The following is a 27,743-nucleotide window of genomic DNA, read 5'->3' on the forward strand; positions in this document are numbered from 1 at the left end:
GAAGATCTGCGGTAACATCATTATGCTTCTGATGAAGACATTGAGGAAACTGTGAGACGCTGGTTGCAGAAACAGAGTGTCAACTTCTTCCATGACGGCTTCAGAAAACTTGTTCATCATTGGCAGAAATATATCCAATTGTCTGGTGATTATGTGGAAAAGTGAATTGTGGTAGTTAAAGAGCACATTCTAAGGATTATTTCTGTCTTAATTACACACATTGATTAGTATTTCACTGCTAATGCCAATTATGGCATTTCAGCTTGCCCCACCACCATCTGTGACAGTCGCCTTTGGGATACTTTATGTAGGACTTATTTCCCCAAATCCCACAGTTGACCATCAGATGTGACCTCACAACTAATTCTGCTGCTGCAGCCATAAACAGAAATGTAACTGAATTTATATTAGTATGCCAACTTGTGTATAAAAAGGGCTGTGAAACTGTATTCTGTATGCTGTCTACTTTGTGAATGAATCACTAGCTAGCATCTTATCTGCAGATAATAAAATCTTCCTTGGCTGAAAATCACCTCTCCTTGCTTGCTGGCTGATTTCAATTGGGGCTAATCTGTATGCTCCCCACAACAGGGACTTGCAATGGGCAGCACAGGCTGATCATTTGCCTGGGTTTCTGCCAACAGGCTTCTCCCTGGTCTCGCTGCCAGGGGTGGCCTCCTAAAATGGGGCCAACACTATCAAGGTCAAGCCAGTCACTTCAAGGATACCGTCCATCCATCTCGCCCTTGGTCAGCCTCTCTTCCTTTTTCCTTCCATTTTCCCCAGCATCGTGATCTTTTCCAAGCTTTCCTGTCTCCTCATGATGTGGCCAAAATACTTCAGCTTTGCCTCTAATATCCTTCCCTCCAGTAAGATACAGACACATAAATGTACGGAGACACAACATATCTTGTTCTGTCTCTGTGCTTAACTAAGTAAACTGGAAGGCACCGTAGCATGAAGGACAGATCGGAGACTGCATCTGGCAAATTAAAATGTTTTATTAATAGACAAATTGAACTTTTCTCCTTGGTTGCCACTATAAAATCTCTATGCAGTCCTGGCTCTCAAATCTTCTTCGTTTCTAGATGGTTATTGCTATATAGTATAAAGTCCTGACATGACTGGATTCTATGTATCTTTAATACAATGTCGACATGACTATATATATCACTGTATTATTTGGCTCTTTAAAACAGTTCCGACATGACATGAATTTCTGTGCACCTTCTACCTTCCTATGCTTCCTTCCAGAACTAAACACTGACAAATCCTAACTGACAAAAATAAATGCCATTTCAAAGCTAGGAGGAGCCGAGCTAAGCTCCGCCCCCTCAGATCCTTAAAGGGGCAGGGCAGTAGGTTGAGGGCTTTCTGGTGGCATGACATATCTCATGATAATCTTTCATTAATCTTTTTAAAAATACATAATTTATTGCTTATTTCACATAGACTCGAAGGTTTCCCATTATGTTGCGGCAACACACCTACACATTGCAGTTGACATGTTAATGTGTCATGACAGTTTGGAAAGCTCTGCCCTAGTTTTTCTAATACCGTATGTTATGCCTGAACACCAGCGGTGCTGTATTGCATAGACTGTAAACGACAGAATTATTTACACAATGGCAGAAAACCCTGTGAAGTCCATAGGGCCACTGTAAATGGACATGCAGCTTGAAGGCACACACAACCCAAATTACTGAGACACAAACTCACAAATACGAAACTCAAGAGGATTACAGGATGGCACTACGATTGAATAGTATTAAAGGAGTCGACATCACCATATAATGCAGTTGAACTGCATTGAAGTGCATGGTATCCAGGCTTTCTGAGGCTGACTGCACAGATGAGCGGATGGAGCAAGCAGGCGGAAGTTATCACAAAAACGCCCAAACGCTATTCCTGCCCGTCAGCCGTTCTCCGCCCGCCTCTTCCGGTGTCCCAACTGCACCAATGCCGCCTTTCTGCTCCTTCCCTCCCTAACCCTCCCCTCGCCGTTCTTTCTCCGCCGTCACAACTGCGGCTGCGCACATGGCAATGGCTCTCTTTCCGCGCGCAGGGGTCTCGGGGGCGTGGCTAAGGCAGCTGCGCGCGGCCGAGTGGATTGGTACTGAGGAGAATCGTTGACGGAGGCGGTTGGGAGGGACGTCGCCTTTGAAGGTGAGCGCGCGGAAGGGGCGCGAGACGAGGGAAGGGGGAAAGGCGCGCGCACTGGTTCTCCTCAGCCAGGCTATTCTATATCCTCTCTATTCATTATGATTATTGTTTCCTATCACCACAGGCAGCAAACCAGGAGGGGTAGTAATGTGTCAAATGCGGCCTTTCCCACCAGAAGCCCATGTGTGTGTACGCTTGAAATATGCGCCTCTGTTATTGTTGTTATCAGCATGGCAAAATGGCTGCCCTGTGGCAGCTCTTCAGGGGGGCTCTACATTGTAGAATTGGCGCACTTCGGCAGCACTATAACTGCCGTGTATGGTATCATGGGAATTGTAGTCTCACAAGGTTTTTATTCTGTGGGCCCTTCCACATAGCCATGTAACTCAGAATATCAAGGCAGAAAATCCCAAAAGATCTTCTTTGAACTGGGTTATCTGAGTCCACACTGCCATATATTTCGCCCATCCTCATTATAATCATAATTATATCCTCAACCTTTATATTGGTCGCACTTCTCCTGGTTACTTGACATTGGTCTCAGGGCTCCTCTCTTCCCAAATTGACCCCAAACGAACTTGTAGCACTTTATCTAAGTTTTAATTCACAACTTATACAGTGCACTTTGCTGATCTACTATTATGGCCTCACTGTTTTTAATTCTATGTTTTTTAATAAGTGTTTTTAATTTTCTGGTTAATGTGTAAGTGCTATTACTGGTGCATGTTATTGTTTGTTGATGTATTGTATATTGTAATTGCTCTTGTATCTGATATTTCTGTGAGCCGCCCCGAGTCCCCTTCGGGGGAGATGAAGGCAGGATACAAATAAACATTATTATTATTATTATTATTATTGAAAATAATGTGGGATTTTATTCAGCTGTGTGGAAGGGGTCTCAGATAACCCAGAGCCCTTTCAACAGGCCCTATATCCCAGGATCTGATCCCAGCTTTTCAGCATTAAACTGAATTATATGAGTCCCCACTACCAGATAATCTGGGATAAACAGAAAACCTGACATCAGATCATGGGATATAGGGCCTGTCTGGAAGGTCCCGCAGTTCAAAGCAGATAATGTGGATGTTTTGGCCTTTATCTCCCAGAAATTCTAACAGCTGGTAAACTGGCTGGGATTTCTGGGAGTTGTAAACCAAAACACCTGAGGACCCACAGGTTGAGAACCAATACGCTAGCGCCTCACCAAACTACAATTCCTATGATTCCATAGCATCTAGCCGTGACAGTTAAAGCACTGTCAAACTGTATTAATTCTGTAGTGATGATCTCGAGTGTCCAATCTGCTCTCTTCATCACTGCCCCAGGAAATTACAAGGCGTTTAGGTCCGCTCTCTGAGAAGGGATTAGAAACTGAGTGATATTTTATTGTATTATAAAATGCAGCAGTGTTTAAATGTTTCCATGGTTTTTCTCAGTAACAGAAAATAGTTTCCTTATGTCAGTCTAGCAGTTGATTCCCATGAGATAGCTAAAGCTGTTTCTCAAGGATTTGCGTTTCAGAATAAGGAAAGGAGGATAGGCAGAGATGTGTGGAGCGAAACTAACTATTACTGGCAGAAAACACAGGAACAAACATCTGACTTACAAATGACTCATAGTTAAAAACGGGGGTAAAACAATAGGACAAGAGAAAAATCTCCCCCTCGGAAGGGAAATTCACTCCTGGAAGAGTTATAATGTGGAAAAGGTGTCTCCACTGAAGCTTTCTCATCCATCCTTGTTTCCACATCCTTGTTTCAAAATCCAATTCTCACAGGGACAGAAAGTGCGGTGAAATCTGAACAGAGGCACAGACAGCAAAACAAACACCACAGAGGTATTGATCCTTCCCTATAATAAATAATAATAAAACTTTATTTGTGTCCTGTCACCATCTCCCCAAAGGGACTCAATAGTGCAACAAAACACAAAATACAGCAAGGTACATCTATATATATAAAAGAGTGATGGCATCACGGCAATTCACAAAACAACAAAAGTACAGGCCCCCCAACCTCAAAATTTGACAACAAAACCCATCATCCACGCCTCAAGGTTGATACAACAAAAAGAAAAGAAAAATAAAGTCCTAATTAGAGGGAGAGCAATAATTTTTTTTATCCAATTGCTGCCAGTTTAGAGGGCTAATCTCTGCCCACTTGGTTGCCTAGCAACCAAGGGACAGCCAGGTTTCAGTTAGGGGACAGGCCGATTTAGGCCTCACTTAGACTTCTTCCACAGATTATCTAATTTGCACTGGATTATATGGCAGTGTAGACTCAAGGCCCTTCAACACAGCTATATAACCCATTTATAATCTTATATTATCTGCTTTGCACTGGATTATCTTGACTCCACACTGCCATATAATCCACTTCAGTGTGCATTTTATACAGCTGTGAAGAAGGGGCCTCAGATAATCCAGTTCTGAGCAGATAATATAAGATTATCAATATACAGTAGAGTCTCACTTATCCAACGTAAACAGGCTGGCAGGATAAGTGAATATGTTGGATAATAAGAAGGGATTCAGGAAAAGCCAATTAAACATCAAATTAGGTAATCGTTATACAAATTAAGCACCAAAACATCATATTATACAACAAATTTGACAGAAAAGGTAGTTCCATGTGCAGTAATGCTATGTAGTATTTACAGTAGAGTCTCACTTATCCAACACTCGCTTATCCAATGTTCTGGATTATCCAACGCATTTTTGTAGTCAATGCTTTCAATATATATTCAATATTTCAATATAACTTCAATATATTTTGGTGCTAAATTCATAAATACAGTAATTACTATATAGCATTACTGTGTACTGAACTACTTTTCTGATAAATTTGTTGTCTAACATGATGTTTTGGTGCTTAATTTGTAAAATCATAACTTAATTTGATGTTTAATAGGGTTATCCTTAATTCCTCATTATCCAACATATTCGCTTATCCAACGTTCTGCCGGCCCGTTTATGTTGGATAAGTGAGACTCTACTGTACTGTATTTACAAATTTACCACTAAAATATCACAATGAATTTAAAACACTGACTACAAAAACATTGATTATGAAAAGGCAGACTGCGTTGGATAATCTAGAACATTGTATAAGCGAATGTTGGATAAGTGAGATTCTTCTTTAATATGAAATAATTACTGGGATAGAATAATGCAGAACAATATAATCTCTAAAACCAGGACAGTAAATAAACAGGGGAATTCCACACAGGAAACAATCGGGGCCAGCTAACACCTCCCAACAAAGTATTCCCATCATCAAAGTCTGGCAAATCCTGTTTTCTCAGGGCCACAAACAGTAGAAGCACATAAAATATCACAAACAACACCACTCTGAAAACAAGGGAATTCCAGACAGGAAACAATCAGGGCCAGCTAACACCTCCCAACAAAGTATTCCCATCATCAAAGTCTGGAAAATCCTCTGTTTTCTCAGGGCCACAGACAGTAGAAGCACATAAAATATCGCAAACAACACCACTCTGAAAACAAGGGAATTCCAGACAGGAAACAATCAGGGCCAGCTAACACCTCCCAACAAAAAATTCACTCAGGGAGGAAACAGCCAGGCTTTAAAGCTGCAAGGCTATTACATCCTAATCATTTTTCCTAATTGCAGCATTCATACTTGCCTCCAACAAACAAACAAAAACAATCAGAAATATTGTATATTCATAACCTTTAGGAAATAATATCCCCTGATGGCGCAGCATGTTAAAGCGCTGAGCTGCTGAACTTCTGGACCGAAAGGCCACAGGTTTGAATTGGGGGAGCGGAGAGAGCCCCCACTGTTAGCCCCAGCTTCTGCTAACCCAGAAGTTCGAAAACATGCAAATGTGAGTGCATCAATAGGTACTGCTCCGGCGGGAAGGTAACGCCGCTCCATGTAGTCATCCCACATGACCTTGGAGGAGTCTACGGACAACGCCGGTTCTTCGGCTTAGAAATGGAGATGAGCACCAACCCCCAGAGTAAGACATGACTGGACTTAATGTCTGGGGAAAACCTTTACCCTTGACCTTAACTACCACCAATTCGTCAATACTTTATTTCCCATACCACCAGACTTCGCCACAGCAACGCGTGGCCGGGCACAGCTAGTAAACATATAAATCAATAACAATATAAGTTTAAAGTGTTGTCAAAGGCTTTCATGGATGGAATCACTGAGTTGCTGTGAGTTTTCTGGGCTGTATGGCCATGTTCCAGAACCATTCTCTCCTGATGTTTCACCCACATCTATGGTAGGTGTGCTCAGAGGTTGTGAAGTCTGTTGGAAACTAGGCAAGTGAGGTTTATATACCTGTGGAATGTCCAGGGTGGGAGAAAGAAGTTTACATTACAAATTGACCTAAAACATATAAAACCCCTACTGATTTACCTGTTCCGACTTACAAAAACACATTCAGTTTATGAACAAGACTACAGAAATGATCTTGTTCTTAACTTGGAGACTGCCTGTGTTATTACCATCTTGTGCAAATGTTTGAGGAAATTGTGTCACATCACTGTGAAGGAAATATGAAATAGCATGCTATAAGATAAACAATATTAGTAAACAAAACCACACCTCATGCCTGCTGGGGACACCACTTAGCAATGCAGAGATAGAGAGGCTTTCTTGTTTTCATAATACTGTTGTTAGATACAATATTGTTTTAAGTCAATAATGAAATAATAGCTGATGAATAGTTTTATGTGCCTTCATGTTGCTTGTCAACTTATGGCAACTAGTTTCCCACAGTTTTATTAGGCAAGGAAGACTCACAGGTGCTTTGTCATTACCTTCCTCTGAAATATAGCCAGTAATGTTGAAGGCTTTCATGGCCAGAATCATTGGGGTGTTGTGTGGTTTTCAGGTTGTATGGCTGTGTTCTCGCAGCATTTTCTTCTGACATTTTGCCTACATCTGTGGCAGAAGATCCTCTGAAGATGCCAGCCACAGAGGCAGGCAAAACATGAGAAAATGCTGCTAGAATACGGCCATACAGCCCAGAAACCACACAACACCCCATGACCAGTAATGCCTGGTAATCATTGGCGGTCATCCATCCAAGTACTAATCAGGGCTCACTTTATTTAGCTTCTAAAATCAAACAAGATCTGGTGCCATCGGCTTTCATTTCATTTGATAAAGGTTAGGGTACCAGGGGTTTTTCTTTTCTTTTTCTTTTAGTTCTCATATTAAAAATATACAGACCGGTTTGGGGGGGCGGGGTAGAGTGTGTCAGTTGGATTGCTTAGTTGAGACACTGGCATATTTAAAGGATTTGTAATGAGGACAAAGATCGCACTAGTTTAAGCCCAGTATTATGGGTTACTATGATTGAAATACGGGGTTGGAGCCACATGTCCAAAGGTACAAAGGTTTTGTGATGAAGCTCTATCTGGTATAACTTGAATAGTGCAGGAAACAGTTTATTTTACTAGGGCACTCCTAATGAGCTCTTTATTAGGTAATGAAACTAAAGATTTGTTAGAGAAAGACAAGACATTACTTATAGTATTATGTGCAGCAGCTCCTGCCAACCTAGCAGTTCGAAAACATGCCAATGTGAGTAGATCAATAGGTACCGCTCCGGCGGGAAGGTAACGGCGCTCCATGCAGTCATGCCGGCCACATGACCTTGGAGGTGTCTATGGACAACGCTGGTTCTTCGGCTTAGAAATTGAGATGAGCACCAACCCCCAGAGTCAGACATGACTGCACTTAACGTCAGGGGAAACCTTTACCTTACCTATGTGCAACAAAGCTAGAAATCTTGGGGAAAAAGTTAAAGAATTTATCAATAGATAATTAGTTGAACAAAATAGAGGTATATCCCTGTCAGAGAAGTTAATCTATAAATTAAAGAGGAAAAATCATCTCCAAAGAAGACTTATGTGATATTTCAGGGAAACAAGTTCTTAATGATACATGTCAAAGCAATGGTGAATTTAACCATCAAAGGATTAAGTGAAATTTTGGATTAACAACTAGATAAATAACATTTTGTGAACATGCAAAGGAAGTGATTGGAAAAAAGTGCTGCATTTCTGCAATGTATTACCGGTATGAATTTGGTGAGGGATAGGAAGGGGATGTATTTGAAACAAAGTTGTAAACTATTGTAATAGTGATACTGTATTATTGTTAAATGTCTTGTTATTATAGATAACAGGTTTCAGGCAAGCAGTTCTTTTCAAAGGTCTATTGGCATGTTTTTTCTGCCCCATTCTGTTTCCCAACAGACCAAACTACATGCTCTGACTATTTTTCTGCTTCTGTCTCCTTTTCCTTTGGCTCTCTATTGCCTCTGAGTTCTGCCTTCTCTCTTCTCCACTTATATACTTAGATTTCAGTTTAAATTCCAGTATTTTCCCCCATTTACCTCAATTCAGTTCCCAAATACATTTTTTCTTGATCTCCTATTAACTAACCTATGTCTAAGCCTGGTTCATTTACTTTTCACTTTCTATTCTTTATAGAGAGGAGGAGGAAGGCTTCCAACTCCAAACAGCTCTGACAGCCCCTTCCACTTTGTTCTCAGCCAGACAGCTGTTTACCATCTGACTGAATGAAATGCTACTTCCTGTTTCACTATCTCCCTAATGGGACTATAATAGAGTTAGGAAAATAACTCATGACTGTCCAGGCCCCGCCCCCCTCCTGTGCAAGGCTGCTTCCTACCTAGGGGAATACAAATTTCTCAGGCCAAAAGGAGTCGCAAGTGGAAAAGTTTAAGAAGCCCTGTATCAACCCACCAATTGTATCTTCTGACAGAAGATGCTGGTTTCTTTGGTACTGTGTGGAATCCTGCTAATAGGAAGGTCTGAAGCTCAGGATGATGACTGGATTGATCCAACAGATATGCTGAATTATGATGCCGCTTCGGGAACAATGAGAAAGCCTTATAAGGTAAAAATGTAGTTACGCAATTTTAAATTTTTTAGTCTGAGTTGTTTTTCAATTATTACTGTGTTTCCTGGAAGATTATAAAATGAAGATGAGTAAAAGCTACTGAAGAAAATTATTTCAAGGTCAGTGTAAAAACACGAGGTAGAGTATGGGTGAGAATTATATGCCTCTCCAGTTGTTGCTGAACTGCAACTCTTGATAGATTGCTAATACAGCCAGTGGTGAGGAATATTGGGTGTATTGGCCCTTGTAGTTGTAATTCAGCAACATATGGAGGGCCACCTTTTCTCCACTCTACATACATGATCTTTAAACATAGCTAAGTTTGGATACAGTATTCTCTGTAGAATTGTAATAAGTAGCACACTTCTTTTTATCTCCTTGTATCTACTGTAGTTCTGTATTTCCTAAATAATAAGCAGAAAGAAGCAACCAAATTTTAAAATTCTAATATTCATCACACAGATAATGCAAAAAAACAAAAAACAAACTAGAAACATGAGATACGTGTTTTTAAAATTGCTGCAGGTAAATAAAGATGATTCTGAAAATACGAAAACATCAACAGAGGCCGTGGCAAAAGTAAATACGGTGGATTTTTCCCAGTGCCAAAGGAAATTGGATTCTCTAATTCTGAAGGTTGGTTCACATGTATACAGTTTTATACGTTATAGATTGTTTTTGGTGAAGTACCATTTATTGATAATCATGTTATTTGTAAATATCTATACATTAAATTTGTATCTTAATAGAATATGGTATCCGAAATGCAGTAATAGATAATCTTCAAATTTTAAAATGATTGCAAGAATAAGTACAGAGTGCTTCAAAAAATTGACTTGATGTAATTCTAACTAGTTGAATTGCATTTCTTGTCTAATAAAATAAATGAAGAGTTTTGCTGTTGACAGCAGCAAATGCAGAATTACACACTCTGTCCAGATCTTTCTTAGAAGTCTTCTTCAGTTTCAATGAAACTTCCCTTCAGCTAATGCACTTATGTGTATCTCAGCAAATAGTTTGATCTTGGTCGGATCACTAAAACAGAAAGAAAATTTTTATGGCAGAGTTAAAATCGTCAAGATTTGAGATTTTATAAAAAGTCTTGAATGCCTACATGGTTAACTTAGTCCTGATAGAAAGTAGCTACATGCCAGTTTGAGAAATATGCAAGCCTGACTAGATTATTACTTAACCAAAGCTGAATTTTCATTGTCTGTAATATATAAGATACTAGCTGCTGTGGCGAAGAATGGTGGTATGGGAAATAAAGTATTGAGGAATTGGTGGTAGTTAAGGTCAAGGGTAAACGTTTTCCTCTGACATTAAGCCCAGTCATGTATGATTCTGTGGGTTGGTGCTCATCTCCATTTCTAAGCCGAAGAGCCGTCGTTGTCCGTAGACTCCTCCAAGGTCATGTGGGATGACTGCATGGAGCGGCGTTACCTTCCCACCGGAGCAGTACCTATTGATGCACTCACATTTACATGTTTTTGAACTTCTGGGTTGGCAGAAGCTGGGGCTAACAGTGGGGGCTCTGTCAGTTCCCCCAATTCAAACCTGCGGCCTTTCGGTCCAGAAGTTCAGCAGCTCAGCGCTTTAACATGCTGTGCCATCAGGGGACATTATTTCCTAAAGGTTGTGAATATGCAATATTTCTGATTTTTTTTTTTTGTCTGTTGGAGGCAAGTATGAATGCTGAAATTAGGAAAAATGATTAGGATGTAATGGCCTTGCAGATTTAAAGCCTAGCTGTTTCCTCCCTGAGTGATTTGTTTGTTGGGAGGTGTTAGCTGGCCCTGATTGTTTCCTGTCTGGAATTACCTTGTTTTCAGAGTGGTGTTGTTTGCGATATTTTATATGCTTCTACTGTCTGTGGCCCTGAGAAAACAGAGGATTGGCCAGACTTTGATGATGGGAATCCTTTGTTGGGAGGTGTTAGCTGGCCCTGATTGTTTTCTGTGTGGAATTCCCCTATTTTCAGAGTGTTGTTCTTTATTTAGTGTTCTGATTTTAGAGATTGTATTGTTCTGTTTTATTATACCACATTAATTTTTTTATATTCTGATTTTAGTGTTTTTGAATACTTGGAGCCAGATTGTATTCATTTTCACGGTTGACCGCAACACAATAATAATAATAATAATAATAATAATAATAATAATAATAGTAAGGATAGTAATGATAGTAATAATAATGACTTTGGTAATACATAGTGCTTCACTGCCTTCTCAGCTTCCTTTCTGGAAGAATCCTTTCTTGGGAGGTGTTAGCTGGCCCTGATTGTTTCCTTTGTGGAATTTCCAATTTCCTTGCTTTATTTACTTTATTTCTTTATTACTGTCCTGGTTTTAGAGATTATATTGTTCTGCATTATTCTATCCTAGAAATTATTTCATATCAAAGTAGAATCTCACTTATCCAACATTCGCTTATACAATGTTCTGGATTATCCAACACAGTCTGCCTTTTCATAATCAATGTTTTTGTAGTCAGTGTTTCAAATTCATTGTGATATTTTACTGGTAAATTTGTAAATACAGTACAGTAGAGTCTCACTTATCCAACATAAATGGGCTGGCAAAATGTTGGATAACCGAATATGTTGGATAATAAGGAGGCATTAAGGAAAAGCCTATTAAATATCAAATTAGGTTATGATTTTACAAATTAAGCACCAAAACATCATGTTAGACAACAAATTTGGCAGAAAAAGTAGTTCAATACGCAGTAATGCTATGTAGTAATTACTGTATTTATGAATTTAGCACCAAAATATCACGATATATTGAAAACATTGACTACAAAAATGCGTTGGATAATCCAGAACGTTGGATAAGCGAGTGTTGGATAAGTGAGACTCTACTGTAATTACTACATAGCATTACTGCGCATGGAACTACTGTACTTTTTCTGTCAAATTTGTTGTATAATATGATGTTTTGGTGCTTAATTTGTATAACGATTACCTAATTTGATGTTTAATCAGCTTTTCCTGAATCCCTTCTTATTATCCAATATATTTACTTATCCTGCCGGCCTGTTTATGTTGGATAAGTGAGAGTCTACTGTATATTTCTAATCTTATATTATCTGCTCAGAACTGGATTATATGAGGCCCTTTCTTCACAGTTGTATAAAATGCACACTGAAGTGGATTATATGGCAGTGTGGAGTCAAGATAATCCAGTGCAAAGCAGATAATATAAGATTATAAATGGGTTATATAGCTGTGTGGAAGGGCCTTGAGTCTACACTGCCATATAATCCAGTGCAAATTAGATAATCTGTGGAAGAAGTCTAAGTGAGGCCTAAATTTGCCTGTCCCCTAACTGAAACCTGGCTGTCCCTTGGTTGCTAGGCAACCAAGTGGGCAGAGATTAGCCCTCTAAACTGGCAGCAATTGGATAAAAACAATTATTGCTCTCCCTCTAATTAGGACTTTATTTTTCTTTTCTTTTTGTTGTATCAACCTAGAGGCGTGGATGATGGGTTGTGTTGTCAAATTTCGAGGTTGGGGGGCCTGTAGTTTTGTTGTTTTGTCCACTGCCCTGATGCCATCACTCTTTTATATATATAGATTGTGGTATGTAAAGTATTGTTATAGTAGAAATATATGACTGTATTGAAACACTTTATTTTTGTAGGTTGAGGAATATGAAAAGAAAAATAAAGCCAAGTTATATGAAAGCAATAGCATCCATGTTTTTAAGAGATACTTGAATAAGGTTTTAAACGAAGCTGGAAGAATTGGTCTAGTGAGTATATATTGAATAAAAATATTGAATATTTTAATTGTTAATGATATATATTTTCTTACTGAAAGTTAAGTATGATCTTACATGAATGAAACACCAGTTGCTAAAATGAAGCATTCAAGTATACCTTTGATCCCAACCCTCTATTGTATCCATTTATTTATTGATTCTTCATAAATGGTTAGTGTGTATAATTTAAGTTGTTGACCAACTCAGTGAACATGGGAAAAAAACTGCAGTAACAAGATAGTTATGTATGTATGTTGATACGATGGGTTTTGACCTTCTAATTTCCTAATCTGGGACATAATCAGGAGAAACAAAACCCTTAAACATTCAGTGTGCGTATATGTTAAGCTAAAGTCCCTGGTTCTGGGCCTTCTGCAACTATTATGATATTGTTTAATATTCTTTTACTCAGTTAAAAGTATTTTATTATTTTACTTTCTAAAAATAGTTTTGAATTGTTTGCATTTATTTTGCTTGTACACACCCCAGAAACCCTGTGCTATGTGGAAGGCTATAAATATTTTAATTGTAATGAATTATAACTAAATAATTGCATTGAATAATTTAGCAAACAGGAAGCAGAAAAAACACAAGTTTCATTGTGCTCTGTGCTATTGACTAGTTTCAGGCATTATAGTTCTTCACCTATTCAGGTGGCATTACAACATTCTTTCAGGAGATAGCCTGTAAATGTCCAACTGATTTGCTGTCAGATTGCTTTGTTTGTGCAAATCTGCTGTTTTGTATTTTTTTTCTTTTAGCCTGATGATAACTCCGGGGATATGCACTATGATGCTGAGATTATCCTTACTAAACAGACATACAATGAAATTAACAGATTCCTTAATGAAGAGGGCTGGAAATCAGCTGCTTTAGATGATGCACTTAGTGATATTCTGATTAATTTCAAACATCATGATTACGAAGCCTGGAAATGGAAGTTTGAGGATTCATTTGGAATTGACCCATACACTGCATTCATGGTAAGAGAATTTTTTGCTACGAATGTTCTTTTTGACATTATAGTCACTACCAGACCCTGGAAACACTTATTTTGAGATGACAATTGCTCATAAGGAATTCTGAGGGCTGTAGTCCAGGCCTACAGTTTTTCCAAGCTCTGGTTGCTACTACAAGAATGGACAACCTGGTGCCCTTCAGATGTTTTGAACTATAATCCTCCAACTCCGTGATTGTATGAGCTCCTGACCATGTAGGATTGGAATTATGGGCCCTAGAGCCCAAAACATTTGGGGGGCATCGTGTTAATTGTTCTTGCGCTATTTTACTTCTCATATCATTCTGTGCTTCCTCTTTTTAGTAACTGAGTGTATCTTCTGTCTTGTGCATTCATCCAATTAACAGTATATTATGGCTGCATAATTTGAGACTGACTTGGAACTGACTAGCTATGAATGGTTTCCTAAAAGTGACTCAATAAGCTTCCTGATAATACTGCCTATCTAAGAGTAAAAACATTGACTGATATGAAATATTAGCTGATTCCGGATCAATAGTAAGAAGTCTTAAGTTCAGTTTGATGGGATTTCAGTTGTATTTCTAAACTAAATATATATATTTAGTTTAGAGGTAGATTGTTTCTAAACTAAATATAAAATTATAGCTGTTAAATGCTGTAATGTTAATAAGTGTTTATCATGGTCATTCAACATTAGATTTCAGTTCAGAAACCAAAATAAACCTCTTCCCCACAACCTAATGTTTGTGAAGTTTACTGATTTGAAGGGTCTTTAAAATTATTTAAATGTGTTGATTTTTTGAGGATTTTAAAAACTTAGCTGTAAAACTGAAAGTGATTTGCAATTCCTATCTTTGTGTTTTTTGTCTCCTTTTTTCTGAAAGGTTCTTCTGTGTTTAGTGTGCATTGCTGTAATTGTTGCTACAGAACTATGGACTCACATTGGTTGGTTTACCCAGCTGAAACGGGTTATGTTCATAAGTTTTCTCATCAGCTTTGGATGGAACTGGATGTATCTATATAAGGTAAATCTTGAACTTGTTCGAAAAGGACAGAAACATGTATATTTATATGCCTTGGAAATAAATGATGAATATATTGTGCTTATTGCTATTAAACTCTTCATAGCAATACTGAGTAAGAGCAAAGGTTTTGGTGTACTCCCTTCTGCTAAAATGTAAAATATTTGACTGCCCTTTGCCTGTTAGAATTATAGAATTGGAAGAGACCACAATGCCAACCCCTGCCATACAGGAAAACATAATCAAAGCATGCCCCACAGATGGCCATCCAGCCTCTGCTTAAAAACCTCCAGAGAAGGAGACTCCACCAAACTCCGAGGCAGCATATTCCACTGTCAAGCAGCTTTTACCATCAAGAACTTCTTCCTGATGTTCAAATGGAATCTCTTTCTGAATTTTGAATCTATAGCTCCATGTCCTAGTCTCCAGAGCAGCAGAAAACAAGCTTGCTCCCTCAATGTGATGACATTTCAACTTCCAAAAGCCCAAGTCAGCTTGTTTGGTGGTCAGGAGTTATGGGAGTTGGGAAATTTGCTTAGAGTGAGAGGACGATCCAACCTAAGGTATATTTACCCTAACCCCAACAGAGGAAAAGAAAAGAAAGGGGGGGGGGAAGAAAAAAAGAAGCAAAAAGAAAATAATAATAATAATAATAATAATGATAAAAATGACTTCCATCTATTGTATGATGTTGTGGATAATGTTCTTTGATTATGTTTCCGTCTCCTATCTTGTTTTTCTTAAAAATTGTTTCGGCCACCTGCGAAGCTTTGTTTTATTGTGCACCTCTGCTGTAGAACTGGCCATCACATCTGACTGTCCTCATATGGAAAATATTTTCCCCTCTCCATGTAATTCAAAAAGCAAACCTTGATGTTGCCATTTATATAAGACATTGTGTATAATGGGATTTGATCGTCCCTGGATTTTGGTATCCATGAAGGGTCCTGGAGCCAAACCACATTTGACAGCAAGGGTCCACTGCATATGAAAACAGTGATCACTAGGTTTGAAAGTTGGATTTCCCAGCAATAAATTTTGACTGAATTTGAACTGCCGTTTAGATGTTCATTTTAAGCCCCTTTGGAAAAGAAAGATTCCAAAAAATGAAATTCGTTCAGTGATTTTGTTCAAATGTCAATATTTTGTTATAGATAGCCTTTGCCCAGCATCAAGCTGAAGTGGCTACAATGGGCAATTTTGATGAAGTATGTGCAGAGAAGATCCATTGGAGTGATAGCATTATGGGTAAGTGGTGTATCCGTTTCATTTTCTGTCCTGCATTTTCTTGTTACATTTGATTTTAAAACAACTCCCTATACAGTATCTGCAAAGGATATGTTCCTGAACTTACATGGGAACAGACAACTGTGGATAATAGCAGTAGATGAAAATGAAGGTAGTGTTTCCACAGGTATAAGCGTTATACTGCAGTGATGTTTATCTTTATGATATGGGATATGTATTTACCTGAGATAAGAATCTCCTAGTGATTTCTAGGTCCTTCAGCACAACTCTGTGGTCAACTTCCTTTAAGTAGAATCTCACTGGAGGACTTAGAGATTCCTAGAGAATTGTGAGGTTCTCCAGAATGATTGCAGGAAGTTGACTATAGCATCACCTTGAAGGATGTAGAGATTCCTAGAGAGAACATTTTAATCAAATGCATGAATAATCAAGTCTGCCAAAGTCAAACCAACAAATGTATTTCATTCACTCTTACAAGATTACAGAAACTGGCCTTTTCTTTCATATATGTAGACATATTTTGTTATTGTTACGTACCTTCAAATCAATTGTCTTACAGTAACCTTCACCTAGGGTTTCTGGGAGCATTTGTTCAGATGAGAACTGCCATTATTTCCTTTGTCCATGGTCACTCATGGGTTTCTGTGGCTAAGTGTGGGATTTGAACTCTGATCTTGCAGAGTCCTGGCCCAACACTCAAATCATTATGCCATGCTGGTTAATGCAACACGTAAACCTTATTCAGATTCTAGTTCTGGGAGTTGTAGGCCAAAACACTTGGTGTTCTCCTATCCTCTTCCCTGGGGGATAATGGCATTAATTGTCTGGTGTAGAATTGTGTCAAAATTGGCTTCAAAGTGATTTTAAGTATCAATTAGTTTATAAGGATGTGTAATTAGTTGATACATCCTTCTAGCTGGAATAAACTTGCTGCTTTGTATATATAGCTGTACAGTATCTTCCCTTTTCACTCTAGAATGGCTTAGAAGTTCATGGACCTTCCAGGATGATCCTTGTCAAAAGTATTATGAAACGCTGTTAGTAAATCCTATTTTACTCGTTCCTCCAACAAAGGTATTCTCCAGTTCTAACTTAAACATTTCTATCTTGTTTTCTAGTGAAGCTATCAAAACCTAATTTTTGTTGCTCTCCATTGTTTTAGGCATTGGCTGTTACGTTCACCAATTTTGTAACAGAGCCATTGAAGCACATAGGGCAAGGCATTGGCGAATTTATTCGAGCCCTCATGAAAGAGATCCCAGTGTTGCTACAGCTTCCCGTGCTGGTCATTATGGCAGGGGCAGTTTTGGTAGGTATATTGCTTGCATGAATGAAAAAGAATGAAAACAGATACAACTTAATTTGGATTCAGATCACAATTTAAAGCCAACAAGGCATAACCAGACATTTAGACCCAATTAAGCCAACAGCTGTCTTCACTGCCCAAATATAAGCAGTAAGAGGGCAACTTGTCTAGGAGAGGTAGCTGCATTTCTATTAGAGGTCTTAGGGATAGTGAGCTACAAAAACAGAAAGTTATAATATCTAGCATTATATATACAATACACTGCTGTTCAATGGTGAAATATGCTGCCTCGGTGTCTCCTCTGGAGGTTTTTAAGCAGAATCTGGATGGTGGAATATTATTTATATCTTACTTTTTCTCTCTAAAAAAACTCAAAGCAGTTTACAGTAAAACCAATACAATATCATTTAAAACCTAAAAATATACAAACATTAAAATATAGTTGAATATTAACAATATTAAAAAATAAAAAGTTACAGCCATAAGGCAGAATGGGGTTGGGCTGAATGGCCCTTGATGGTCTCTTCCAACTCCATGATTCTACATTTCTAATAGTACATAATTTAACTTTTGGCACTAAGAAGACCTGCCTAAAAAGCAAATATTATTACGCAGGCACATTCCATGCTCTTTAATAGTCAATGCTGAATCTGTTAAGACTCAGATGAATATAAAGTTATATAGTGAATATTGTTACAATATAATTGTAGGAAAAGAGTGATTGGCAATAGTATAGAAAAGCTCCCGAGAAAGTGAAATAGAAGGTCATACATCCCAGACATAGTTATGAATGTATGACAAGTAGTAATGTTTCTATGTGTAACTATGTACAGGCAGTCTCCAGTTACGAACAAGATAGGTTCTGTAGGTTTGTTCTTAAGGTTAATTTGTATAAGTCAGAGCAGGATCATTTTTAAGTGTAACTCCAATTAAAAATGTATATATACTTTTTGCTTTGGATAGCATGAGGAAGGGTTAACACCCCCGTGGTGTTCGTTTTTCTGTCTGTGCCCCTGTTCAGAAGATTTCACTTCATTTTCTGTCCCAAAATAGCAGGAGAGCATCCAAAATATGCAAAAGAAGGATACTTATAGTTGAGCATTCAGTTCACAGCAAACAGGGCATGAAAGACCATGCGGCTGTAAGAAATTTAGAGCTTAGGAGGCAGAGTTCCAGAGTTCAATCTTTAAGATTACAAAAGGTTTATTTACAAAAATAATAACTATATTTCTTAATAGTAAATAACTGCGTCTGAGCTGCTTTATAACTCCATCTCTCTAGGTTCAAAAGAGAGGGAAAAATCTCCAAGCACACATCTCTGCTGACACACAAGGAGAGAGAGACCTTATTACACACAGCACACACCAAGATGCAAAAGTAGAAGTCAAAAGCAAAAGGCATGCAGCTGCATAGTATTTATTCTACACAACCAATCAGAATGAGAGCAGAAACAGAGAGAAGAAATAGATATATTCCAACTGTCATTCAGGAATTAGGAGGGAAGGGATTTCCCTCAGCCTATTCTAAGCTAACATTGAGGACTGCAGAGTAGGGCAGTGTGAGGTTAAATTCCAACAGTTTCACCTCTGTTCTTAACTATGAATAATTTAAGTCAAATGTTTGTAACTTGGGGACTTCCTGTATCTTCTGTTTTGCCCCTCCCCCCAAAAAAACCCTATAACAGTCAGCAGTCATACTGAAGAATGAAGGTTTGTTATGTTGGTGATCAGGGCTTAGTAGGATGATATTTTCCAGCCCCCTCCTACCAACAATTTGCAGTGTGATGAGGACTTATGGCATTGGTGATTGTCACACAACAGAGAGAGATGGAAAAATCATCCTACAGCATACCAATCCCCAGCAAAACATCTGTGTCACTCAAGTTTCACTGCTGGTTATTAAGGTCGGTTTGGGTGGACATTTGAAACCATGGCAGTAGTGTCTCGATGACAATATCAAACAATTGCAAATATATGTGTGTACCTAATGCCATTGTAACTGCCCAACAGGATACCAGCTGTTTTTTTTTGAAAACATGGAATTCCCTAAATTAAATCATAAATGAGTATGAGTCTTAAATATCCTATTTATTTTCAAAACAATAATGTGCAGTGATTCTCAATCTTTGTTCCTTTAGGTGTTTTAGACTACAATTCCCAGAAATCCTGGCCATCTTAACATCTGCTAGGAATTATGGGAACTGATGTCTAAAATGCCTAGAGGACCAAAGGTTGAGAACCACTGAACCTTACATTAATAAAAAGATAGAAACACAATTTGTCAAAATGTTCATAATCTATTTCTCTGTTATAGATCTTTTGTTACGGAGCAGGGAGATCGGTCACTGCACTAAGGCAATTAAGTCATCAGGAGAAGCAGCCACCGCCTGCATTTCCCCCATGGGATGGACGACAGCATGAATCAGTTCAATATCCACTACCGAATGGGGCAAAACACAGGGGTGGCTACTTGATGGGAGACAGTGGCAGCATTTCAAGAGGGCCTTATGACAGAGGAGACGCTTCAGCAAACAGACAGCAGCCCACAAAATCTGAAGATTATCACCAACGCAACATTGAGGTTTTGCGGGCAGGTGATATGCCAGATGACCCAACAGGGGAGCATCCCAAGTTGGCAGTGAAAGTAAGTAAGGAGAATGGAGTCAACAGTAAAAAAAAAAAAACCACTCAAATCACATGTTTTATGCCTTTATTATGGAGGAAGAGGAGAAACCCTATGTCACTTTGGATTGCACCTCTGCGCCACCACACAATGGCTCTTTGTGTTAAATACTCCGTTTTGTAGTGCCGGTACTATCATTTACTGAGATTGTGCCATTGACATTCAGGATCCTATAAGACACCTACAGCCCTGCTCAGGTCTTGCAGATTGAAGAGCTTCAGCTTCCTTAACTGGGTCTATCCGCCTGTAATGTGGTCTTCCTCTTTACCTATTGCCTTCTGCCTTTCCAAGCTATCTTGTATTTTCACATGAACCATGTCTTGTCATGGTATATTTAAAATAACACAGTCTCAGATTAGTTCTTGATGTCTAGGAAGAAGAGTTCAGGCATGACTTGGTCTCGGACTCATTTATTTGCCATTTTAGCAGTCTATGGTGTTCGTAAAGCACTGTATCTTCAGTGAATTTATTCTTTTCCTGTAACCTTACTTCACTTTCCATCATCATCAGAAATATGATGGCATGGACAATCCTAATTTCAGTATGTCTAAGATGAATGAAATGTTTTGTAGACACAAAAGCCAGATTGACTTGAATAAAACTTACAGTACTATAAATGTATATGATGTAGTGAGCTTTAGTGAGTTCAGTGGGACTTACACCCATATAAATATGTATAAAGCTGTAGCCTTCATTATTTGATTATTCTGATTCATCTTGTGTTTCAGAGCAATTTGTCTCCTGAAGAGCATTCAGAAAAAGAACAAGAAAAGAAAAATGAAGTCCACCCAGTGAGTTTGTGTAGGATTCATTTGCAATATTTTTTTCAGTCACTCTAGTAGTACAGATAGCATGCCTTTTCTTGAATTAACATAATGCATAGAGCTTATTTACTAATTGTAGGGGCCTATTATATTCATCATATTCAAATTAGAATATTGTTTGGTGACATATATCCTTCATTATGCCTCTGTAATTTTATTTTATGCTCTGGAAAGAGATGTCCTATATCTGCTTGCACACGCTCATTGCCCTGGTATGCTTGTAGACTTAATTCTGTTTTCAGCCATGAGTGCAGACGAAGGAATGTATACACCAGGAAAGAAGTAGCCTTATCTTGCAGTTTAGACTCCCAGAAACCTGAGCAAACTTGGCCGATTATCTAGAAGACCAAAAGTTGGAACCACTGCTTCTTAAACTGTGGGCCCCATCCCCTTAGCTCTGTAGGGGTCCTCAAAAAATTGGCAACAGTGAAAATTTTCTGAATGTCACCTAGTGGCTGTTCTACATATTTACACAAATCTGCTGTGCAATTTACAGTGGACTCTGGAAAAGATGTTTCAGATGTACTTCATAAAGAGGCAAATCAGACTGTTTAGCGAGCTTTGCAAATGCTGATTTATTATCCGCATATGTTTGATATTTATATTTATCGTCTATAACGATATACCTGAGGTCATGTAAAAAATTCTCAGGCCGCAAGGGGTCACTTCCCAATATTTACACTTTATTAAGTTGATTTATTGTTGGCAGAAGGGTGTTTCATCCAGAGGTTTTCCGCTTACAGCTGAGGAAATTTTGCAGAGGGGCAAAAAGATGGCTGCCGAGCCTCAGTCTTCTAAATGTCTGCCACTCACTTCAAAGCTAGCAGATCAAAGACAGATTAATGGCTCATGGGGGTGATCCTCCAATATTTTCTATACCTAAAAGATATTTTTTGCTAGTTTGGCACTGCGAATGGCTTTTGCCCTCATCACAAGATGTTGTGAGAGAGGATGCTTACTCTTTCCACATCCCCAAATTTCCTGAGACGAAAGGGGTTGCAAATGGAAAAATATAAGAAGCCTTGCCGTAGACAACAGTGCAAGTGCACTGGTGGAAACTCAGTCTCTGCAAACATTATCATCATCTCAGATCTAAAGTCAGTCCCAGATTTATCCATACTTAAAAGCAGATCCCCTGAAATAAATGGGAAGCATGCCTTGTGTTACATTTGTGGATTTATTTGCCTAAAATGGAATATTTTTTGCTTTTACATTGTCAAATATTGCTTGTTTTATAAATAATTTATTAAGCTAAGTATCTTCTTATAGACTCAACTGCATGCTAAACCGAGTGATGAGGCTCCTGAAAAAATAGAGGGAAAAGACACAGAGAAAAGTCTAGATGAAGGAAAAACTAGTGAAGTAGAGAAGTCTTGCCACACAGAAGAACCTGTAAAAGGCAACAGAGATGAAACAAAGTGTAACGTTCCTGAGGACAAAAGCATCAAAGATCCTCTGTCAAAAAGTATCAAGAGGAAAGGGAGTAGTTCGTGTGGCTTGGAAGAAGACCCAAAGACGATAACAGAAAGTTTAAGCTTTACTGTAAGTTGAACAGAGTCCATTCTTTTTTGTGTATTGAAGAAAGTGGAAGCCTAGCTTACCTCACTCTGGGTTTCCGGAGTTGGTGGAATTGCGCAATGGCGGTTCCTGGTTGTCAGCCTGCTGCAGCAGGATCAACAAAGCTCATGTTGAACATGGTTCTATCTTTTTTAGAAAAGAGTATCTGCATACAGTAGAGTCTCACTTATCCAACGTTCTGGATTATCCAACGCATTTTTGTAGTCAATGTTTTCAATATATCATGATATTTTGGTGCTAAATTCGTAAATACAGTAATTACTACATAGCATTAATGTGTAATGAACTACTTTTTCTGTCAAATTTGTTGTATAACATGATGTTTTAGTGCTTAATTTGTAAAATCATAATTTATTTTGATGTTTAATAGGCGTTTTCTTAATCTCTCCTTATTATCCAACATATTCACTTATCCAACATTCTGCCGGCCTGTTTATGTTGGATAAGTGAGACTCTACTGTAATTCTATGAGTGATTGTGGTAACATTCAACTGAAGTCTGTGAATGCTGCCTTCTCTTGATTTTGGAAAGTTCAGTAATTACAGCTACATTGGTTTTAAAAATTAGGGTGCCATATTTTGTGATATCTGGAGGTTATATCGGTTCTGATTTCTCCTGCACTTTAAGGATCTTTTTGTTTTTAATGAATTCTAACAGAAAAATCCACACACTGGGTTGGGTATGGGCTCTGACATTCAGGTAAATTTTGAGTAGAGGCAATTAGAGAAAATAATTGGATTAAAAACGTTGAACGTGACAGTATTGCAGCTGCATCAAACTCCTGCCTTTTTTTTGCATATTTGGGGGGGGGGGCGGAATCTAGTGCTGTAGTTCATATTGGAAGTCAGTTGATTGGATCCTGATTTTAGGTATTTATAGCTGACATTCCAGCCCTCTAAAATGGTACATGGAAGTGAAGGAATTCTCTTCTGTATCTAGCCCACTTGCCATTGTTTTTCCTCAATGTTACTGCAAAAATACCAGGGTCCTGGATTTATCTATTTAAGTCCTTTACTTGGGGAAAGAGAAAATTACAATAGGAAACTCATTTGAAAGATGTTAGGGTTTGCAAATCCATCTGGCAAAGAAGCTTTTACAACATTTAAATCTTCTCATTACAGGAACAAAGCCAGAGGAACACTGCTTCCTGATAGACCTCCATTTTTTACATTTTTTTAAATGTGTCTGCTTTTAAAAGTGTAAAATGCAACCATTCTTCAATCCAGTAAATGCTTTACTTTGTCGCTTATTGTTATCTCCAGGATCTTCTTACATATTAGGTTTTAAAAGGCATGTTTTCTACAACAACTAAATTATGTTACTTGATATTTGATTTCATACCACAGTTTCAACAGATTTTTAAAACATATTCTTGGACAACTGATTTCACATTTCAAGTATAGAATTATCTTCTATACATTTTTGTATTTGCAATTAATCAGCAACATAAAAATGTCAACAAATGGAACCTATATCATTTGTTGTATGTTTTATAACTGTCCCCAAGAAATATAATTTAGTTGTAGCAGGGGGTTGATTCCTGTTTCTACCTCATGATATAAGGGTTGTTTCTAATGTGTCATATTTTTGCTTGAGCACAGGCTTGAAGACCCAGTGCCCTGGAAATGAAGTTAAAACTTTTTAAATCCTGCCCCCACTGGTAAGAAATAGTAAATCAAGATCCAGTAGGACTATTGCCAGAGCATAAATCACCTCCAAGGCACAAACAGTGGTGCTGGGGGAGGGCAGTTTTTCATACCACAAAACCTTAAGGTGCAAATCGTGTTTTTGTCTGACCTTTGGTGTAAAGCAAGAGTCCTCAAACTATGGCCCACGGCCCAAATCCAGCCCACCAAGGTCATTTCACCCAGCCCCCACCCTAAACTTTGGACATGCCGCTTCTGCCACCACCATTTGCTTCTGCCTCCACTGACACTTATTTCCCATTTTACGGGTCCTGTGTCTGCTTGAAGAGGGATGATGGGCTGCACAGCCTTGATAGAAGAAAGGCTGAGGGAGGTGTTTCAGCCCCTTTTCCTTCCCTGGGGCCTTCACTATCACACAGGTATCAGGCCACTTCCTCTCTCTGTCCATCACATTTGCCTACCCTGGCCTTTCTCCTCCTCTCAGAACAGTGCTGCGAGCTCGGAGAGCCAACAAAAAGAAATTAAAAGGGGAGAGAAGGAAGAAAGGCAGAGACTGACCATGGAGGTGGTCCCATACACAGAAGAGCACTGCCTGTCCACCAGCTCCCATCTCCTCCCAGAGCCACCAAGCAAGCAAGGCCTAGCGGCCATGTGGGGTGTGCCACATCTTCCTCTCCTTCTTTCTCTCCTTTTCCTTCCTCCTCTTTTTCCTCCCTCTTGTCATCTACTTTCCACCCTTCCTCCCCACTTCCTCTCCTTCTTCCTCCTCTTCCCCACTCCTCCTTCCTGGCTTCATCCAACGCCCAAGGTTTACCCCCAAGAGCACACGGCTGTGCAGAGACATGAAAATCAAAGATTCCAAGAAACCTTGTAAGTAACCACCACAAGATCTTGTTCAAGCCTTTCAGCACTGTAGAATTAATGTAGCTTGACCCAGCTTTAATTACCCTAGTTCAAAGCTGTGGAATACTGGGAGCTGTAGTTATACAAAGTCTTTAGCCTTCTCTGCCCATGAACTCTGGGCACTCTTGGGCACTCTTGCACATCAAATGAGGACTTTGCCAAAAAGTGTGCAGCCCCCTTGAAAAAGAGAGGAAAGGGAAAGGAAGGAAAAAGTGAGAGAGGAAAGCAAGGGGAAGAAGGAAAAAGGAGAAAAAGAAAGGGAGGAAAAGGGGAAGGAGAGATGTAGGAGGGAGAAACAAAATGAAAGGTAGTAAAAAGAGGGAAGTGAGGAGGGAGTAAAAGAAGAAAGGTAGCTGGGAAGCAGAAGGAATTCAGAAAGCGTGGCTTTGGCTCTGAACATACTGGATTACTTCAGGCAAGTCACACTCTCTTGGCCTGATGAAGACAAAGAGCAAATCTCCTTTGAATAAATCTTGACAAGAAAACACTGTGAGAGGATCGCCTTAAGCCTTCAACAACTTGAAAGCACATAGCAACAGACTATAGTTAGTCAATCAATCAAGGGACTGTTAACTTGCACTCTGTTTAAAAATTATGAGGATCCCTGGTGTAAAAGCTTAGCAGTGTCAACAGAAACTGACTTTGTACCCTTCTCCTAAATGCCTGTCCTTTTATCTTTTTTTCACGTTTGGTAGACCTCTTGAAAAAACATAGGAATAAAAGAATCCTTCAGAAGATGAATAGCCAAAGTAGACCAGATCAACAAACCGTAATCAAAATAATAAATCAAGAGGAGTCCAAGTCAAGCTGTAAAAACAAAAGGAAAAGGAGGCCAAAATGCAGGAACAAGACAAAGCCAATCAGTTAGTCAAACTATAGTGGCAATAGAAGTTTTGTTGATTTATCAGAATTCTGCTTCAAAGGCAAAAAAAAAACAACAACTGAGGGTTTAGGTGGCATGTGAAGAGGCGGGACATCAGGGCCTCCACCAGCATGCTCATGTAAGAGCATTAAAGTTCCAGTGGATGCACTGCACAGACACAAGTGACCCATTTGTATGAGTCAGAGATCACATAGAAAAGAATAAGGTATCTTCCAAGGATGCAGGCTCCTAGGACCAGGATGATTTAAATTGCTTCTGTAGGACCAATTTTATTTATTTAAATCACAGTTTGAATTATTAGTAAGATTCAATTTAATCACAATTTTTAGTAAAAGTATTAGTAATACAGTATAACAATCATATGCAAAGATGTAAATTTCATCATAAGACACAGTTATTCTGGGTTTTTTTCAGATTAATCTTCAATTAATCCCTAACTGGGATCCCTTGCATTTATATTCAAATTTATTCCTTATTCAGATTTACTCCCTTTCCTCAAATATCCTATTCATTCATTTTCTCTTATATTTGCACTCAGAATTACAAGACATATTTGGATGGAGCAAGTATGTACTTTATGGACACAACCGGTGAGACAAGACCAAAAAGGTTTTCGCCTATCTTCATAAATGGCTGTTACATAATATACTATAATAAGAAACTGTATAAATGTTTTTAAAAAAAAAACAGGTTAGGGCAGAGATAACAAACTTATGGCCCTCCAGCTGTTTGGGCCTCCAACTCCCAGAAGCCCCAGTAAGCTTATCCAATGGCCAGGAATTCTGAGAGCTGAGGTCCCATACTGGATTAGGCCAAATATATCATAAATGCCAATTATTTTAAGACTTTTGAAATTCAGTTTAAAGTAAATTGTTTGATTTTTTTTAAAGGACACCGATCTTTTATCAATTTCATTTAGGATTCTTCTCATTGGTGAATGCAACATAGATGGATGGAGCATGCTATCTGTCATCCAACTAAACCAGTATATTCAGTTTCCATCAGTATATTTGGATACGCATAAAACAGACTTAATAAGTATGAATATTTATTTTTCAATTTTTTTAAAAAAAAGCAATACTGTTCATTTTAAAACATTTCATACTATGCAAAAGATTGAAAAACCTCAAGGCCAATTCTACAGTTTTACTTGTTAATTACACAAGTTCAACAGGAAAGCTTTCATAAACTGATGATCAAAGTACCTGAAGCGCTACCACCATAAAGAAACAAAGTACGTAATATATTTACAGAAAGAGGAGGTGAATGGAAAGTGAAATACAGGACAATACACTATACAGTCAACTCTTTACAAACATTAAACACCTGGTTTCAAGCACTGGCAGTAATGACTGTACCATAAACTATGTAAATTTACATAGTATTCTGAATATTCTTTTTTTCTCCTTTAAAGGCATTTATTACCGCATATGAAAAATTATTACAGTACTGCATAATCCCTTGATGTTTTATTCTAAAAAGATTCCCAAGTTCATTCGTTAGAATTTGGCCTCTTCAAACCAGAGGGTAGAAACACTCTCTGTTCATCCATTCTTTTCCCCTGTGACCTCAAAATAAGGCTAAAGAAATCTTCATCAGGTACAGTTGGTCCCTTTGTGATGTTTGGTGGTGGTGGACACCTCTGATCATCTAGTCTAGAACCCTAAAAAAGACAAAAATACATTTCACTGGATTATTTTTGGCATTCAGTCTCATCACATCCCCCTAAGATAAAACCTATAGCATTTAGGTGTTGGATAAAAAGTATTTGGCCAAATTACTTTGGCTATTGGCTTAGATGAGCATTATCTTAAGCACTCATGCACTA

The 27,743-nt window shown here is 38.5% G+C and overlaps 2 protein-coding genes across 10 annotated transcripts in view; one reads left to right on the forward strand and one right to left on the reverse strand.

Moving 5' to 3' along the window:
- Positions 1 to 1,960: 1,960 nt before the first annotated feature.
- clcc1 (chloride channel CLIC like 1) lies at positions 1,961 to 27,194 on the forward strand. Of its 5 annotated transcripts, none has more exons than XR_010006175.1 (14): positions 1,961 to 2,166; positions 8,943 to 9,077; positions 9,606 to 9,716; positions 12,725 to 12,835; positions 13,606 to 13,827; positions 14,708 to 14,848; positions 16,000 to 16,093; positions 17,070 to 17,167; positions 17,256 to 17,402; positions 19,713 to 20,042; positions 20,810 to 20,872; positions 22,175 to 22,447; positions 24,085 to 24,999; positions 25,728 to 27,194. XR_010006175.1 is itself a non-coding variant. In XM_062980798.1 (13 exons), exons 2-13 carry the CDS (start codon positions 8,946 to 8,948, stop codon positions 24,088 to 24,090), a joined length of 1,728 nt encoding a protein of 575 aa, XP_062836868.1. In that variant the 5' UTR covers positions 1,961 to 2,166; positions 8,943 to 8,945; the 3' UTR covers positions 24,091 to 27,194. The 5 variants fall into 5 exon arrangements, 3 of the variants coding, with proteins under 3 accessions (XP_062836868.1, XP_008113244.1, XP_003223644.1); XR_010006174.1 differs by having other exon boundaries at positions 24,085 to 24,143; positions 24,614 to 27,194; XM_062980798.1 differs by having other exon boundaries at positions 24,085 to 27,194.
- The window catches only part of gpsm2 (G protein signaling modulator 2), a 44,853-nt gene continuing 44,056 nt past the window's right edge, over positions 26,947 to 27,743 (reverse strand). For all 5 annotated transcript variants that reach the window (XM_008115039.3, XM_016995209.2, XM_008115038.3 and 2 more), the window contains one exon: positions 26,947 to 27,578. In XM_008115039.3, coding sequence (XP_008113246.1) covers positions 27,408 to 27,578 — 171 coding nt within the window. In that variant the 3' untranslated portion in view covers positions 26,947 to 27,407. The remainder of the gene's footprint in view (positions 27,579 to 27,743) is intronic.

Source organism: Anolis carolinensis, chromosome 4 (genome assembly GCF_035594765.1).
Source record: "Anolis carolinensis isolate JA03-04 chromosome 4, rAnoCar3.1.pri, whole genome shotgun sequence".
Lineage (NCBI taxonomy): Eukaryota > Metazoa > Chordata > Lepidosauria > Squamata > Dactyloidae > Anolis > Anolis carolinensis.